The following is a 16,868-nucleotide window of genomic DNA, read 5'->3' as shown; positions in this document are numbered from 1 at the left end:
CTGCACTTCTGCACCTTAGATTTCTGCTTTTCACGTTCCTCCACATTACGTTTTTAATAACCATTGATAAAATCAAATTTTGAAAAAAGTGATCTGATGTTTCTCTTTTAGTTCTTTAAAAACAGAGCTAAAGCATCTTTATTATGTAGCTGTTTCTCATCGTTAATTGCCAACACTAACCAAACTGATTTTACAGTACAGATTTGTATTGTGTTCAAGCCTGTAATGTATTCTTATGTTGCAAATGTGTGTCTACAGAGCCTGTGTGGAGTATATCTCTTGTGAGTTTACTGGTGTCCATGTGACGTAAATGTCACCATTCAGCCTCGATGCAGGCAATTTATTATTAACACGCTGACATTTCCACTGATCTAATTTGTAGCACTGAAACGCAGAATACCAATTTACCAATCGTTGGTTCTTCAGACAACCAAACAATAGGAACAGTTACAAGTCAGTGGTTTGTAATGTACATCTGCAAAAAACCATGAATATGAGTGCTTACGCATGAGCGCGTCAGTTTTATTTTGCGACTTCCTGTTCTACTATCCCAAATTACAGCCCCATATTTTGGCTGTGTACATTTTAAACATAACACTGAGGCTCAACAGTCTCACGCTGAGGACACTGTGTGGAAAAGGCTGATGGCAAAACATCTCTCAGAAATTTGTGTTACTATCATCACTTTTGGCTAATCAACAAGCTTCTTCACACATAAAAATCCCACCTTTTAGTAATCATTTTCACATTTTCCATCATATGTTTCCAGCTTAATGCTTAAAGAATACTAATAGGTATGATCATATTACCATATAGGTACATTTCTAGTTACTTATCATGTAGAATCATTTCTGTATTCCTCTTTGTGTGGACTATCTTGGTTTCATCGAGCGAGTTTTTGTCTTCTGAGCCTCTGCTGAGTTAATTAACAAGGTGTGAGGTGTGTGTGTGTGTGTGTGTGTGCGTGTGTGGTTGTGTGCTTGTGCTTGTATTTGTACCCTTGTGAAGACCGGATTTGATATATTTACTAACCTTCTTACGACCGATGGTCCTTGTTAGGACCAAAACCCAGTCCTAATACGGAGTACTCCCTAGAGGAGAGGTTTACAGATGAGATGTGAATTGAGTTATTGTTACTGATAACTTTAAGAATACACTGGTTAGGGTTTGGGTTAGGCATAGTGGACTCACTAAAATGAATGGAAGTCAATGCAAAGGCCTTACATGGGTACAAATACAAGAGTGTGTGTGTGTGTGTGTGTGTGTGTGTGTGTGTGTGTGTGTGTGTGTGTGTGTGTGTGTGTGTGTGTGCGCGCGTGCGTGTGAGCGTGCGTGCGTGTGAGCGTGCGCGCGCTGCCTAATGCCAGGTCACCTGGCCAGAGCTGAGTCCAAACCATTAGAGAAAAGAGTGTTACACACACATTCTTACATAAAGTCAATTTTCTGTTGAACCGTATCCATCTATTGTCTATGGGGACATTATTTGAGTGATTTGCTGTTAAGAAGAGCTTTAATTCATATCAAACAAACACAACCCTTTTACCTACTTCATTCTGAAAGGTGATAAACTGCATTATTTCAGCTACCTAACGTGACGTTTTAGGCAGATGATGCAGCATCAGACTGGAGATTCACATTTATCTCCTCTCCTCCATGGGTACACTCGTCTCTTCTGCATTGTTTCTTTGATCAGTTTGCCTTTTCCCGTTTGCTCCCATATCCCTACGGCCACACCTCCTCACTGCTACCTTCTCCGAAATCATTTGCTAGGCTGTTGTCTTCTCTCTCAGGACATCCCTTCCTACACTAAAGCGGTCTCAGATGTTATTATGAAGACAGGAATTTCAGTGCAGTTTGCTCAGACTTTCAGACAGATTTATAATCAGACAGTAGAACAACTTATTTTATAGTCTTATGTAGATGTCCAAAAGGTCATTCTCTCCATCACTGGAAGAGATTGAGTTCAGATGGAAAGATAAATGTTTTGACATCAATCTGGTATTTAACATTTTTCTTTGTCCACAGGTAGCTGGCTGCCTTTGAGGGAAAATGGCCGTCTTTCAGAGCAACTTCTGGGTGAGTGTCCTAAAGAAATCGTCATCTAGCAGTAAGAGATCTTAAAGTGGCTGAATCACTGAGGTTTTCATGGACAGATTTATTGGGTGTCAGAAGATATTGTTGTTCTTTTTTATATGTTCTGATTATAAAAATGCCAGTATTGGTATATTTCCATTGACATGTCTAAGAAAAAGCAAACTAGAATGTTGTTTCTTAGAATAATTTAAAGCAGAATTTCGGTGTATCTTGTAGTAAATTTCTCAGGTTATTCGGGTTTCCTCCTCTTTCTCCGGCTCACTTTTTTATCACGTCTTTACTATTGCCTTTTCTGTCCCCACACACCTGCTACATCTATTTCAGGTATGCCCTACTTCTCTCACTTTAAAAAGGCCTGAGGTAGACAGGTGTATGTTGAACTAAAACCAAACATTTTTACATTATAATAACTGTGATTTCTTGGTTGACAATGATTGTTGCTGCCAGTAATCAGTTAAGCAAGACAAGTACATTACAAGCTGAAGCCTGGAACTTAAAGCAGCAATCCTTTTTAAATCAGAACAATAAATTAGACAGATTCAAAATGAATACGACTTTTGGGTACACCTGTCCAACTTATCATAGTAAGCCGTCCTGCCTTCAGCTGATTTCCCCAAATTCATCGGTGCAAAAGAAAACTCTACAGGTAGATGGTTCCTCAAGTTTTGTAAGTACTGCTCGTTAGTGTAAGCCGGAGTAGCACTGGACTCAACTGACTGATCTAGCAGGTGAAGCAGCAGGGTCAACCGTCTACCCCTCATCATTTCAAACAGGGAGACACCTGTAGACTCGTGAGGAGTGTCCCGTATGGCCATTGGGACCAACGGAAGCTTCACATCCCAGTCTCTGTGATTAGACGACACATATTTCTTTAAAATACTGACAAACCACTCGGTTCATCCTTTCAACTTGGCCAGAAGACTGGGGCCAATAACCAATGTGGAAATTGGCCTTTACCACTAATCAATCAATCAATCAACCAATCAATCAATCAATCAATCAAAACTTTATTAATCCCAGAGGGAAATTAGAGTTCGCTGACTACGAGGCCGGGACATTAGTGTATATGAGACCCCTAGACTACGTTGTACAGGTAGCTCATCTGAAAATAAGTCCAAGTCTTAAATGTCCTTAGCTCTGTCTTCCACTGGGAGTGATTGCGTACACTCACGCTGTTAGATGCGATTTTATGTAAACGTAGATTACCAATGGCTAACATTTCTTGGAGCTGTTTGACTGTTTCAATAGCCTCTGTTTCAGATGTGAATGACAGCAGAGCATCATCCATGTAGAAATGTCTCCACGAGTTTGGCTGTTTTGCTGCCATAGAATAGCTCTAACTCCTGTACTGCTCTTCTGAGTCCATGAATTGCGATCGCTGGGGACGGACTGTTTCCAAATATATGGACTCCCATTCGACCACCTCATTCTCTGGATTATTGTCCCGATTTTGTTCTCACATTCTGAGAATGTAGTTGGTCTTCCACAGTCAAGTACACAAGTCTTCATGCTGCTCACAGTTGGAGGTCCATGAATGCCATTGACGCACACCTCCCCCACAATTACCCAACCAAGGTAGAGTTTTTGTGCAAACGGTTCATTATTCCGACCATTTCTCTGTTTGTGCACCTTGTGCGCTGCGATTAGGTCTCTTCCGATCAGAATGAGAATCTCTGCCTTAGGATCCAGTGGGGGAATGTCTGACGCTATTCCCTTCAGATGTCTGTGGTGAAGAGCAGCTTCTGGCGTCGGAATTTCCGTTCTGTTGTTGGGGACATTGTCACATTCTATCAGCGTTTGAAGCTGTAAACAAGTTTCCTGGTCCAAAGACTCAATGACATAACCATGAACTCTTCTTCCGTATGCCGTCGTAGAACCCATACAAGTTTTGATGTTGTAAGGAACTGTGGCCTCTTTGATATTAAACATCTCAAAAAATTTGCTTCAGGCCAAAAAGCGATTGCTCTGGTCATCTAAAACAGCATACATTCTCTTTTGCGCTCGCCATGAGGGTAGACGTTAACCAGAATAATTTTGGAGCATGATTTTCTGCTACTGTCTGAACCACAGACTTTCGTGCAGTTGGAGGAAACGTCATCTTTTGTCTCTCCCTCCCCGCCGTCCTCTGTGTGCGCTGGAGACTGAGATGAAACTTGAGCTGAGTTACTGGTATCCGGATGCATGGCGCTAATGTGTCTATTACTTGCACATTCCACACATTTTATTGGAGCTTGACAGTATTTTGCTTGGTGGCTTATCGAAGGACAACACCTATAGCAGATCATATGTTCTTTTAGGAGGTTTTTGCAATCATCAAGAGTCATCTTCACAAATCCTCTACATTTACTCCGAGGATGGGGTTTGTTATGGATGGGGCATTGTTTTTCTGGATTCATCAGTGTTTTCTTTCTTGGGAAACCCACTTGTTTTACCCTGCTCAAAATTTGTTTTATTGACTGCGACAGGTTGTCTGAGTGTTCCGGACCTTTCTTTCCCCTGCGTGGTGCTCATTAGTGGAAGAAGTTTGAAACTAGGATCGTTCCTTATTTCAGTTTCTCTGCGTACAAACTCTTTGAAGAAGGAAAATGGTAGAAAGAACACTTCATACTCTGTTTTACATTTGGAGCCTTGGGACATCCAACGCTCCTGAAGTTGGTATGGTAACTTCTCCACAATTGGTTGTACGCCCCTTGACGTATCCAAATATGCCAACCCGCGTAACCGATCATCCTGTTTTGCTATCTCCAGCTCTTGAAGGAGATCGGCAAGCTCCTGAAGCTTGTGAGTGTCCTTGGACTGAATTTTGGAAAGGCTTCAACTCTGGAGAAGAGGGCATTTTGAATTGCTTCAGGGAGCCGTACATTTTGTCAAGTCTTGACCATATTGCTTTTAACCCTATCATGGGCTGGTGTGCATTGACTGCCCTTATCCTCACTGCATGCTCTCTTGACTCTACCAAGTCACTTCACCATCAGATCCATTTCCTCACTAGGTGTCAGTCTAAGTGAATTCATAACATTGATGAATGAAGCTCGCCAGGCTTGGTAATGTTCTGGAGTATCATCAGATTTAGTTAGACCTGCAGTTATGACTTGGCTCCGAGCTAAAAACCTTGCCAGATCCATTGTGTTGTTTTCTGGGCTTACAGGTAAAGTTTGTGCTTGGTTCAGTGGTGAAGAATGGCTCTTTTTAACATCTTCTTTAACCAGATTAGGCATGGAGACAGACTGTTTAACATTATCTTCTGTCCTCTCCACAGTATGTATGGGAGGAGGAGCAAAATTATCTGACACAGGGTAGCAGGATAAGCTTGGGGGCGGAGCACTGTTGCACTTGCTGAGCACTGTTTCAGTTGACAATAACTCAGCTATGCGGGTAGCTAAACACTCCTTCATTCGACTGCAAGAAGCACTCCAAAGTTTCTTTTAGCAGGGTTTAATGAGGTACGTGTAAAACTGAAAAACATAAAATACAGAAGCCCAATCACTTTACAGGAAGTTAAAAGATGACAAATTCAACACAAAATGTAGAATGCAGTCTTAAACTAACATAATTAAACAGAAGAAATGCATACTACTTACAGACGATGCTGTTTTACGCTTAACTGAAAAGAAAGGCAGTATGGCTTTGACCAGAGCACGTTTGACTAACTTCCTGGTTTGCCTTGTAATACCTAGTGTCCCCACTAGATGACCTCGTTTCACTCTCGTTCTCAAATGCTTTAAAATTAAACTGATAACACCACAACTAACAGCCGCCAAAGGTGTTCCATCACTTCAGAGTAGAGCTGTAGCAAAGTGTTGATATCAACGGCTCGATTCTAAAAATGTGTTGATGTAAGATCCGGTAGTTGACGCACCACGCCCATTTGTTACATCCCCAGAAGTTTGTAAATAGAGGAGAAATCTGCCTGTTTTTTTCTCTAGTTCGCCCTGCTCTCTGCCTCCACTAACATCTCAGCCAAATACCAAAGACCCGGAACAATGCCCGTCTGCTACTACAGGGAGGGCAGAATTATTAGACAAATGAGTATTTTGTCCACATCATCCTCTTCATGCATGCTGTCTTACTCCAAGCTGTATAGGCTGGAAAGCCTACTACCAATTAAGCATATTAGGTGATGTGCATCTCTGTAATGAGAAGGGGTGTGGTCTAATGACATCAACACCCTATATCAGGTGTGCATAATTATTAGGCAACTTCCTTTCCTTTTGCAAAATGGGTCAAAAGAAGGACTTGACAGGCTCAGAAAAGTCAAAATTCGTGAGATATCTTGCAGAGGGATGCAGCAGTCTTAAAATTGCAAAGCTTCTGAGGCGTGATCATCGAACAATCAAGCGTTTCATTCAAAATAGTCAACAGGGTCGCAAGAAGCGTGTGGACAAACCAAGGCGCAAAATAACTGCCCATAAACTGAGAAAAGTCAAGTGTGCAGCTGCCAAGATGCCACTTGCCACCAGTTTGGCCATATTTCAGAGCTGCAACATCACTGGAGTGCCCAAAAGCACAAGGTGTGCAATACTCAGAGACATGGCCAAGGTAAGAAAGGCTGAAAGACGACCACCACTGAACAAGACACACAAGCTGAAACGTCAAGACTGGGCCAAGAAATATCTCAAGACTGATTTTTCTAAGGTTTTATGGACTGATGAAATGAGAGTGAGTCTTGATGGGCCAGATGGATGAGCCCGTGGCTGGATTGGTAAAGGGCAGAGAGCTCCAGTCCGACTCCGACGCCAGCAAGGTGGAGGTGGAGTACTGGTTTGGGCTGGTATCATCAAAGATGAGCTTGTGGGGCCTTTTCGGGTTGAGGATGGAGTCAAGCTCAACTCCCAGTCCTACTGCCAGTTTCTGGAAGACACCTTCTTCAAGCAGTGGTACAGGAAGAAGTCTGCATCCTTCAAGAAAAACATGATTTTCATGCAGGACAATGCTCCATCACACGCGTCCAAGTACTCCACAGCGTGGCTGGCAAGAAAGGGTATATAAGAAGAAAAACTAATGACATGGCCTCCTTGTTCACCTGATCTGAACCCCATTGAGAACCTGTGGTCCATCATCAAATGTGAGATTTACAAGTAGGGAAAACGGTACACCTCTCTGAACAGTGTCTGGGAGGCTGTGGTTGCTGCTGCACGCAATGTTGATGGTGAACAGATCAGAACACTGACAGAATCCATGGATGGCAGGCTTTTGAGGGTCCTTGCAAAGAAAGGTGGCTATATTGGTCGCTGATTTGTTTTTGTGTTGTTTTTGAATGTCAGAAATGTATATTTGGGAATGTGGAGATGTTATATTGGTTTCACTGGTAAAAAATAAATAATTGAAATGGGTATATATTTGTTTTTTGTTAAGTTGCCTAATAATTATGCACAGTAATAGTCACCTGCACACACAGATATCCCCCTAAAATAGCTAAAACTAAAAACTACTTCCAAAAACATTCAGCTTTGATATTAATTAGTTTTTTGGGTTCATTGAGAACATGGTTGTTGTTCAATAATAAAATTATTCCTCAAAAATACAACTTGCCTAATAATTCTGCACTCCCTGTAGATTCGCTACTAGATTCCTGTTTCGCCCGCCTTTGTCTCCCGGCAACGGACAAAAACTTCCGGGGTCAAATGCGCTGCTTTGTCTCTACCGCAGAAAATCTGTAGAAAATCACCGGTAGAGTTTCTCCCATCATAAAGGAGCTTCTTTCAGACATTAGGAGAGCTGTTTTCGTGGTAGCAGTCTCTCCTCTGTGCTGGTCTGTTTGCTGGGTGTTTTTGGTTTATTTAAACTTGGTAACTTGAACTTAACGTTGGTAAAGCTACTGCTAGCATTTTCACAAACAGCTTTTTGCATTTGGATAAGCTGTTACGTTTTGGTTTAGAGTTCATCTTTATTGTTACAGGTGTTACGGCTCCAGTTTAGGATCCGGGCACAGGTAATTAAATGAAGGTAAAAGGAGTGGGAGGAGTCATAGGGCTGTTAAATAACAATATCTTTTAATAACATAAAAGGAGGGACTATAACCGCCTCACAGGATAATACCAGTTACACAAAGGGAAAAAGGGCTGGGGAACCAGCCCCAGGAATAAAATACAACAAAATATACCAAGCTTTCTGGTTTAGCTGGAACCTCTAAAACTTTACAAATTAAAGGCTGGTGTTCTACACCTCTGGATCTAGATAAACAAATCAAATAAACGAAACTATAACCACCGTCTGTCTAGCGTAGGACCTCTAAAACACGCACACTATTCGATTACAATCGGACACGGAACTCAACGGGAGTGAGGAGCAGGGAGACAACCCATGGGTAAGAGTTGCTCCCCGAACAGCTGATCCCGCGTCATCTTTATCCTCTCCGGCACAGCTGACATAATCAGTCCTCATCTCATGCAGCTGGACTCTCCGCGCTTCGACCAGGGTTCCTGGATGACGACACTGCCACAAGTTCATTTTGAGGGAATCCCCGACGTCGCCATGGAGACGAGACGCTCTTCCTGGTTCTCACGCGCCGACAGGTTTCTTCCGCTATGCCGCTCCACAAGGAGTATGCCATAAAAAAAATGAAATACAATAATAACCACAAGCACTTACAGGCCCCACTGAATAGGGGACGTAACACTTCCCCTGTCAAACAAAGTTGTTCCTAGAACAACTTACTCACACCATCCACACTTATCTGTTGAACGTTCAACTCCTAGATAAGCAGTCAGCAATAACGTTCTCAGCGCCCACCTTATGGTTGATTTCTAGGTTAAACTCCTGCAACAACAAAGCCCATCTCATCAGCCTGTGATTTTGGTTAAACATGCGATCTAAAAACGTCAAGGGGTTATGATCAGTATAAACTCTTAACAGTTTTGCACTGGAACCAACATAGACATGAAAATGACGCAATGCCATGATCAAAGCAAGGGTTTCTTTTTCAATGGTGGAATAACGGCTTTGGCATGAACTGAACTTCTTTGAGAAATAGGCGACTGGATGATCTATTAAGTCATCATCAGCCTGGAGAAGAACAGCTCCGGCTCCAACCTGGCTGGCATCAACTTCTAGAGAGAAAGGTTTAGACAAGTCGGGAGCTTTTAGAATGGGTGCACTGGTTAATAATGACTTACAGGACGTGAATGCATGCTGGGCCTCTTTGCTCCACATAAAAGGGACCTTGGTACTCAATAGATCTGTTAACGGGGCTACCACAGATGCAAAGTTCTGACAAAAACAGCGGTAATAACCAGCCATTCCTAAAAAACGTCTCAACTCTCTTCTGTTTCTAGGGTCAGGGAAATCCATGATAGCCTGGGTTTTGTCCTTCAGCATACAAACCCTACCGTGCCCGACTTCTTTACCTAAATATGAGATCGTCGCCTTTACAAACTCACATTTAGAAAGGTTAATGGTTAAACGTGCAGCTTTCAAGCGGTTGAACAACTCTGTAAGGGTTGTGACATGTTCAGTCCATGATGCCGCATGGACAACAATGTCATCCAAATAAGCACTACAGTTCACAAGGTTAGAAGTTATCATGTTAATTAACCTTTGGAAGGTCGCAGGCGCATTCTTCATCCCAAATGGCATGACATTGTATTGGAGGAACTCATCAGGGGTAACAAACGCAGAGACATCCGAAGCCCTTTTACTTAACGGGACTTGCCAGTAGCCTTTTAACAGGTTAATCTTGGTCACAAAACTAGACATACCCACTCTGTCGATACAGTCATCAATACGTGGGAGCGGATAAGAATCGGCAACTGTTACAGCATTTATTTTCCTGTAATCTGTAATAAGTCTAGGTGAGCCGTCAGGTTTTTTCTCAATCAAACAAGGCGAACTCCATGAACTATAACTGGGGACAGCTAATTCATTTTGCAACAGGTAATCAGTTTCTTGTTTCATTAAGGCACGTTTCTCAGGACTGGCCCTGTACGGATGCTGTTTAATAGGGGTGTTCGTTAATAGTGTAATTTCGTGTTGGCATACATTAGTTACTGTTGGAGTGTCCGAAAATAAATCCAAATTAGCATTTATTAACGCTAGTATATCACCCCGCTGTTCCGGTGGTAAATGCGATAACTTATCATCTAGAGCAAGCAACGCCTGTGAGTTCTTCAATCGGGGACTCACGACCCCAATGGAACTTTGTCTTAACTCTTCCTGAGGTTCGATGGCCGGGGGGGAAACAGCTGCGCACACTGGTAACTCTCCGGACACCTCCTGAGTTGGAGAAAGATAAGGTTTCAAGAGGTTGCCATGACAAACCCTAACAGAGTGCTTTCTACCAGGAGTATTTATCTTGTAAGTGTTCTCGCTTACTTTACCACTAACCACAAATGGACCGTCAAAACGTACCGACAATGAGTCTCCAGTGACAGGCTTTAACATTAATACCTGGTCACCTGGTTGAAACTCCCGCAAACTTGCCTTTTTATCAAAGTGAGCTTTCATGTTTACCTGTGCCTCCTGCAAGTGTTTACGAGCCACTTCATTGGCCAAATGCAGTCGTGATCTGAAGGACTTAACATATTTGTTGACATTCACCTTCTTTGCACTCTCGGTTTGCAAGAAATTTTCCTTCAACGCTTGCAACGGACCTCTAGGTGAGTGACCAAAAACCAGCTGAGACGGACTGAATCCCAATGATTCTTGTGAGGCTTCTCTTGACGCAAACAGTAGGAAAGGTAAACCTTCACCCCACTGTTCTTTTGAACTGTAACAGTACTTTCGCAACATGCTCTTTAAGGTTTGGTGCCACCTTTCTAACACTCCCTGCGACTCTGGATGGTAGGCTGAAGACATTACATGCTGGATCCCTAATGTTTGGGTCACCTTTTTAAATAGCTCAGATTTAAAGTTAGAGCCTTGGTCTGTCTGTAACACTCTCGGAAGGCCAAAGAGTGAAAAGAAATTAGTTAGAGTTCTGATAACTGATTTAGTTGTAATGGAGGCCAGCGGTATTGCTTCAGGGAATCGGCTAGCGGTACACATTATAGTTAACAAGTACTTTTTTCCAGACTTGGTACGAGGCAACGGACCAACACAGTCAACTATTATGTGGTCAAACGGGTTCCCTATTACGGGAATTGGAGTTAAAGGGATTGGCTTTAAAGGTTGGTTTGGCTTTCCCACCATTTGACATGTATGACATGTCATACAAAATCGAGCAACATCCTTCTTCATACCAGGCCAAAAGAAGTGATCAAGGAGAGCCTGATAAGTTTTACATATCCCCAAATGACCCGACCAACGACTTTCATGCGCTAGAGCAAGAACTTGATGTCTGTAACATTCCGGAATTACAATCTGGTTAACACTAACACTTGGGGAAGTTAACTGTTTTGGATTTACCCACCGTCTCATTAAGAGATCATTCTCCACATAGTAACCAGAGGACGTGTCATCTGTGTTAGCCACAGCCTCAAAACATTTGCTTAGTGTTTTGTCATTTTTCTGCTCCAATCTCAAGGTCGAGCGAGAAACTACACGTTTGGTTGGACTATCTTTAATGTCTTGTACTTCGGTTTCTACTGAACCGCTTTCTTCAGACAGTTCATGTAGGGGAGAACTGAAGTCTGCTTCTTCAAACAAAGAGGATACATTCATGAGATCATCACCGCTTTTAACTGCCCCTGCTCTTGTGACAACACATGAGGGGGAGATACCGGGGGGTGGATTTACACAAGTTAAGGTCTGAGGTTGGGTTATGACTTGTGGGACAGGAATTACAGCGCCCCCTGCAATGTCATTTCCTAGCAACATGTGGACCCCGGCCACAGGCAACGTCTTGCATACAGCCACTTTAAACTTTCCTGTGACCAGTTCACTCTTCAAATTGACCTCATGCACAGGACACGAAATAACATCAGAGGACAAACCTCTCAAAAGTACTGAAACATTTGTACAACTGGAAACATTAAAAGGAAGCACAGACTCTAAAATCAGTGTCTGCGAGGCTCCTGTGTCCCTCAGTATTTCAATTTGCACTGAGTCTGAGTCATTCTCACCCACATGGACTGTGCCTTTGAACACAAACGGATCAAATCCCCTATCTCTGCTTTGCACATGCCCCTTGAATGCAGTTTCTGCAATAAAACCAACTTCTCTCTGGGATACATCTTTCTTACTCTTTAAGATTAGACAGTTCTTCACAATGTGACCCAACTTATGACAATAGAAACATCGTGGCTGTGAATTTCCACTGCTCACTCCGGGCGTCCTCTGTCTGACGTCCTGGGGTTTTACATTGGTAGGCCTGTTCTCAATCTTTATACGATGAGTCAGCATAAACTCATCTGCCAAAACTGCAGCAGCAGATAAGGTATGTACCTTTTGTTCGTTTAAATACAGAACAATCTTCTCTGGAAGACACCTTTTGAACTCTTCCAGTAAAACAAGCTCTCGTAACTCAGTCAGACTAATCACTTTTGACGCCATAACCCATTTATCAAACAAAATGCTTTTCTCTCTGGAAAATTCTACATATGTCTGCTCCTCGTCCCGTTTCCTAAGAGATCTGAACTTTTGCCGATAGGCTTCAGGAACCAGCTCATATGCCTGCAAAACTGCTTCTTTTACACGGTCATAGTCAGAAAAATCATGCACAGACAAAGCTGACATTACCTCTTGAGCCTTGCCTGTCAGTTTGCATTGTAACAGCAGAGTCCACACTTCCTGCGGCCAACTGAGTGAAGTAGCAATGCGCTCAAACGCGGCGAAGTAGCTGTCCACTTCGGCCTCACGGAAAGGTGGCATCAGCATCATGCACTTCCCGACGTCAATCTGGTCTGCAGCAGTCGTCAGCCCTTTAGTCGTCTGATCAGCTCTTCTGCTCGGCAGCTGCGCCTGAACCTCCAGCTCCAGTCGTTTCAGCTTTATTCTGGTGTCTGCCTCAAGTTCCAATTTCCTCATTTCGAAGTCTCTTTCACGTTGTTTATTCTCTGCCTCCTGCTTCAGGCGAGCCAAACGATATTGAAAGCGGGCGTGGTCAAGAGAATCGCTCCTCGAACCTGGAGAATCCGGGTCAAATCGTGGGAGAGTTGGTGGAGGAGAGTGACGGTCCTCACCCCTTTCAGGGGCCCTCATCCCGTCGGCCGCATCCTCTGTCGCACCACACGCCTCAGCAATGTCCTCCTCTTTACCTTCAACATGGTCCTCACTCTGAAAAGGCAAGACAGCAAGATCACTCAGGGGTGACAGCAGCTTCCTCCGCTCCATCACAGACAGAACCTCCTCCTTCAGGGCGTTCTTCAGCATGTGCTGAACCCCAGTGAGACCCAAGTAAGCAGCTACTTCTAATAAATCTTGCTTACGACACTCTTCCAGTTGTCCACGTGAAGGCGCCCTCATGAAGGTTTCCACGTCGAAGCTAGACATGATCACAAAAAAGAAATTATTACAAACAACCCCACAACGAAACCCCACTTTGTTACTGAGGGTAACTGTTATATGTAACCGACAGATCAGGACGAGCCCCCACTTTGTTACGGCTCCAGTTTAGGATCCGGGCACAGGTAATTAAATGAAGGTAAAAGGAGTGGGAGGAGTCATAGGGCTGTTAAATAACAATATCTTTTAATAACATAAAAGGAGGGACTATAACCGCCTCACAGGATAATACCAGTTACACAAAGGGAAAAAGGGCTGGGGAACCAGCCCCAGGAATAAAATACAACAAAATATACCAAGCTTTCTGGTTTAGCTGGAACCTCTAAAACTTTACAAATTAAAGGCTGGTGTTCTACACCTCTGGATCTAGATAAACAAATCAAATAAACGAAACTATAACCACCGTCTGTCTAGCGTAGGACCTCTAAAACACGCACACTATTCGATTACAATCGGACACGGAACTCAACGGGAGTGAGGAGCAGGGAGACAACCCATGGGTAAGAGTTGCTCCTCGAACAGCTGATCCCGCGTCATCTTTATCCTCTCCGGCACAGCTGACATAATCAGTCCTCATCTCATGCAGCTGGACTCTCCGCGCTTCGACCAGGGTTCCTGGATGACGACACTGCCACAAGTTCATTTTGAGGGAATCCCCGACGTCGCCATGGAGACGAGACACTCTTCCTGGTTCTCACGCGCCGACAGGTTTCTTCCGCTATGCCGCTCCACAAGGAGTATGCCATAAAAAAAATGAAATACAATAATAACCACAAGCACTTACAGGCCCCACTGAATAGGGGACGTAACAACAGGTGACTCTGAATTCTGGTCAAATCCTTAAACATAACATGACTATAAATGAAGTAAAACAAAGTGAATTGTGATGTGATTAACTGAACATTTGCGGTCAGCAAAAACTACAGCTGCTCATCCCTTATCTAAATGTCAAAATCACCCAGTGACAGATTGACTGCTCCTTTTAATTCAGACTGCCCACACCCATGTGACCCTTATTGCGTCACCATGAAAACAAAAGGGGAGATAAGAATGGAAACCCAGTAATCAACTCACCCAAGAAATATGATGGCTCCTACACAGAGTACATGTCTCACAACTAAAATAATTTGTTAGACTATTTGTAAAACTAAATGAAAAAAATAATAAAAATAGAACTGACTAAGACTAAAATGAAGATTCCCACCAAAAACAACACTGCTCGCAACAGTCATCAAAGTCACTCGTGTGCTTCGAAAAAGGACTGCAGTCACCACAGGATATCATTCTTACTTCATTTTTGCATCCTGCACTGTTAAATCAGATTCAGTACTTTAATCTTCATTTTAATTTTAATGTGCTGTGTTTATGGACTACAAAAATAGTTATGTCTATACAAGTACAGTTTATTTTCTTTTTCTTATTCAAGACTATAGATGGAAATAGATTTCAGACTTGAAATATATGTCAGTTTCTACTTTAATAGAGCTCAACAATCTGTCCATCTGCACTGCAGGGATGTAAGCTACCTGATCCTTATAATACTGACTGTGCTCTTCTTTGGGATGCTCATTCTACACAACCTGCCCAGTAAGCAGGAAAAAAAGTTTGTGTGAGTCAGCAAAACTCACAGCAGCTCTGGCAGACAGTTTGGCTTCATGATGCTGTCTGAGGCTGAGGTTTGGGAAATATACAGCTTACCTTTGACAGCAGCCTGAATATCAGCCAAATACATGATCTGGCATTCTGATCAAATGCAATGTGGGTTTGAGTAGCCCTCTTGTGTCTCAATAAAAAAATTATTGTGATTTAATTCTGCATGAAAGCCATCAGGATGAAATATTTGGCTCAATTTTTCAAAAAATAAATAAATAAATTAGTTCCCTGTGTTGGAGGAAGAGTTTTTAGAGAAGTCGGCAATACTCTTGTCGGGTTGGATGCCAAATTATCACAGGCTATAGTCACTAGTTACATCCCACAAAAACACTAAACCCAGTATCTCACAGAGTTGTGACTGCTGACCATATTTGTTTAAATATATATATATATATATATATATATATATATATATATATATATATATATATATATATATATATTTACTTTTGGGGGGAACTTCAGCTACTCTCAGTCACTCAGTCAAAAACAGTTGGCAACACTGATCTCAATCATCCACTCTGAGTTTTAGTGAGAAACTTGTCCACCAGTGTTTTTACACTTCCACGTACCCCCCCCCCAACTTTCCTTGGTTTCTCCACTCCCATTGTTTGCCTCATTGTCATGGTAATGAACTCAATCTTGCATGACCAAAATGGTCAACCTAATTGATAGAAAAGGATATCAGGCTGAAGGGAAAGTATGGGGGTTTGCATATATCAGACATAAAGAACTTTAGCTCAGGGAGCAGTCAGTCATTTCTGGTACCTGTGTAATGTACGATCAGATTGTTAGATTTACTGAAAATGGTGTGTAAAAACTTTTCTGAACACACTTCTTAAAGATCAGAATCTGCACACTTCAATCTGCGATGCGAGAGCTTTATTTGTCGAACTTTCGGTCAGACAACTCCTAATGAAGGTCTCTGACCACAAGCTCAACAAATACAGCTCTCACATCGCAGACTGAAGTGTGCGGATTCTGATCTTTTTGAATTCTACTTTTGATCCAGCACCTCACCCAGATGAGCGGTAACTCCTTCTACTGAACAAACTTCTTAAAAATCTTGACTCATTCCTCAAGCTGTTCTTTCACATGTCCATGATACTTTAGTTCGATCAGACCATTTGTACCAATTGTAGCATGTCTGCATTTTGATACTGTTCTTTATCGTTATGGTGCAGTTATTTTAGCAACTTGTTAAGATGCTCACACAACAAAAATTTGGGATTTAAAAAAATAATTTGCGGAGTTGTAGAAAAGCTATTATATTAAAATTGCAGATATTTCTTGTGGAAATTTTTGGGTTTTTTAGTTTTCACATGGCTCTCAAACCTTCACACCGAGTAATCAGACACTCTGCAAAACTCTTTGAGCTTTGTAACAGAAAGGCCGTCTTTGTCTGCAGACGACAAGCAATGGTGGACAGGTGCTGTGTTTTTCTATGGAAGGGCAGGTGTGTGTGCGGGGGGTGGGGGGTGGGGGGGGGGTGTTACAAGCTTAACCTGACGGCTCACTTTTCTTTAGCAGGGTTAAATTTCCACTGAAGGTATCAACCATCTGAAAGGAAAAAAGAACCTTGAGAGAGTTATTGTTCAGCCGTTTCAAATATAGAAGACTCTTGATAATGACATGACCCTGCACCTGTTTATAAATGGCATTTATAACACTGAATTAGCTTATTGTGATAAAGTTCATTATTTTCTGTAAAGTTCTGATAAACATTAGACTTTCATATATAT

General features: G+C 42.4%; 1 protein-coding gene across 2 annotated transcripts in view; it reads left to right on the top strand.

Annotated features, from left to right (window-relative positions):
• Nucleotides 1–16,868, top strand: part of fcho1 (FCH and mu domain containing endocytic adaptor 1) — a 57,895-nt gene that overhangs the window by 13,865 nt on the left and 27,162 nt on the right. The window contains exon 2 of one of the 2 annotated variants that reach the window (XM_015970929.3): nt 2,026–2,076. In XM_015970929.3, coding sequence (XP_015826415.3) covers nt 2,050–2,076 — 27 coding nt within the window. In that variant the 5' untranslated portion in view covers nt 2,026–2,049. Of the gene's footprint in view, nt 1–2,025; nt 2,077–13,226; nt 13,366–16,868 lie in introns of those variants that run through there. The other variant, XM_054752158.2, reaches the window with a different exon arrangement.

This window comes from Nothobranchius furzeri, chromosome 8, assembly GCF_043380555.1.
Source record: "Nothobranchius furzeri strain GRZ-AD chromosome 8, NfurGRZ-RIMD1, whole genome shotgun sequence".
In the NCBI taxonomy this organism is placed as follows: Eukaryota; Metazoa; Chordata; class Actinopteri; order Cyprinodontiformes; family Nothobranchiidae; genus Nothobranchius; species Nothobranchius furzeri.
This window is presented reverse-complemented; position numbering and strand designations above follow the sequence as displayed.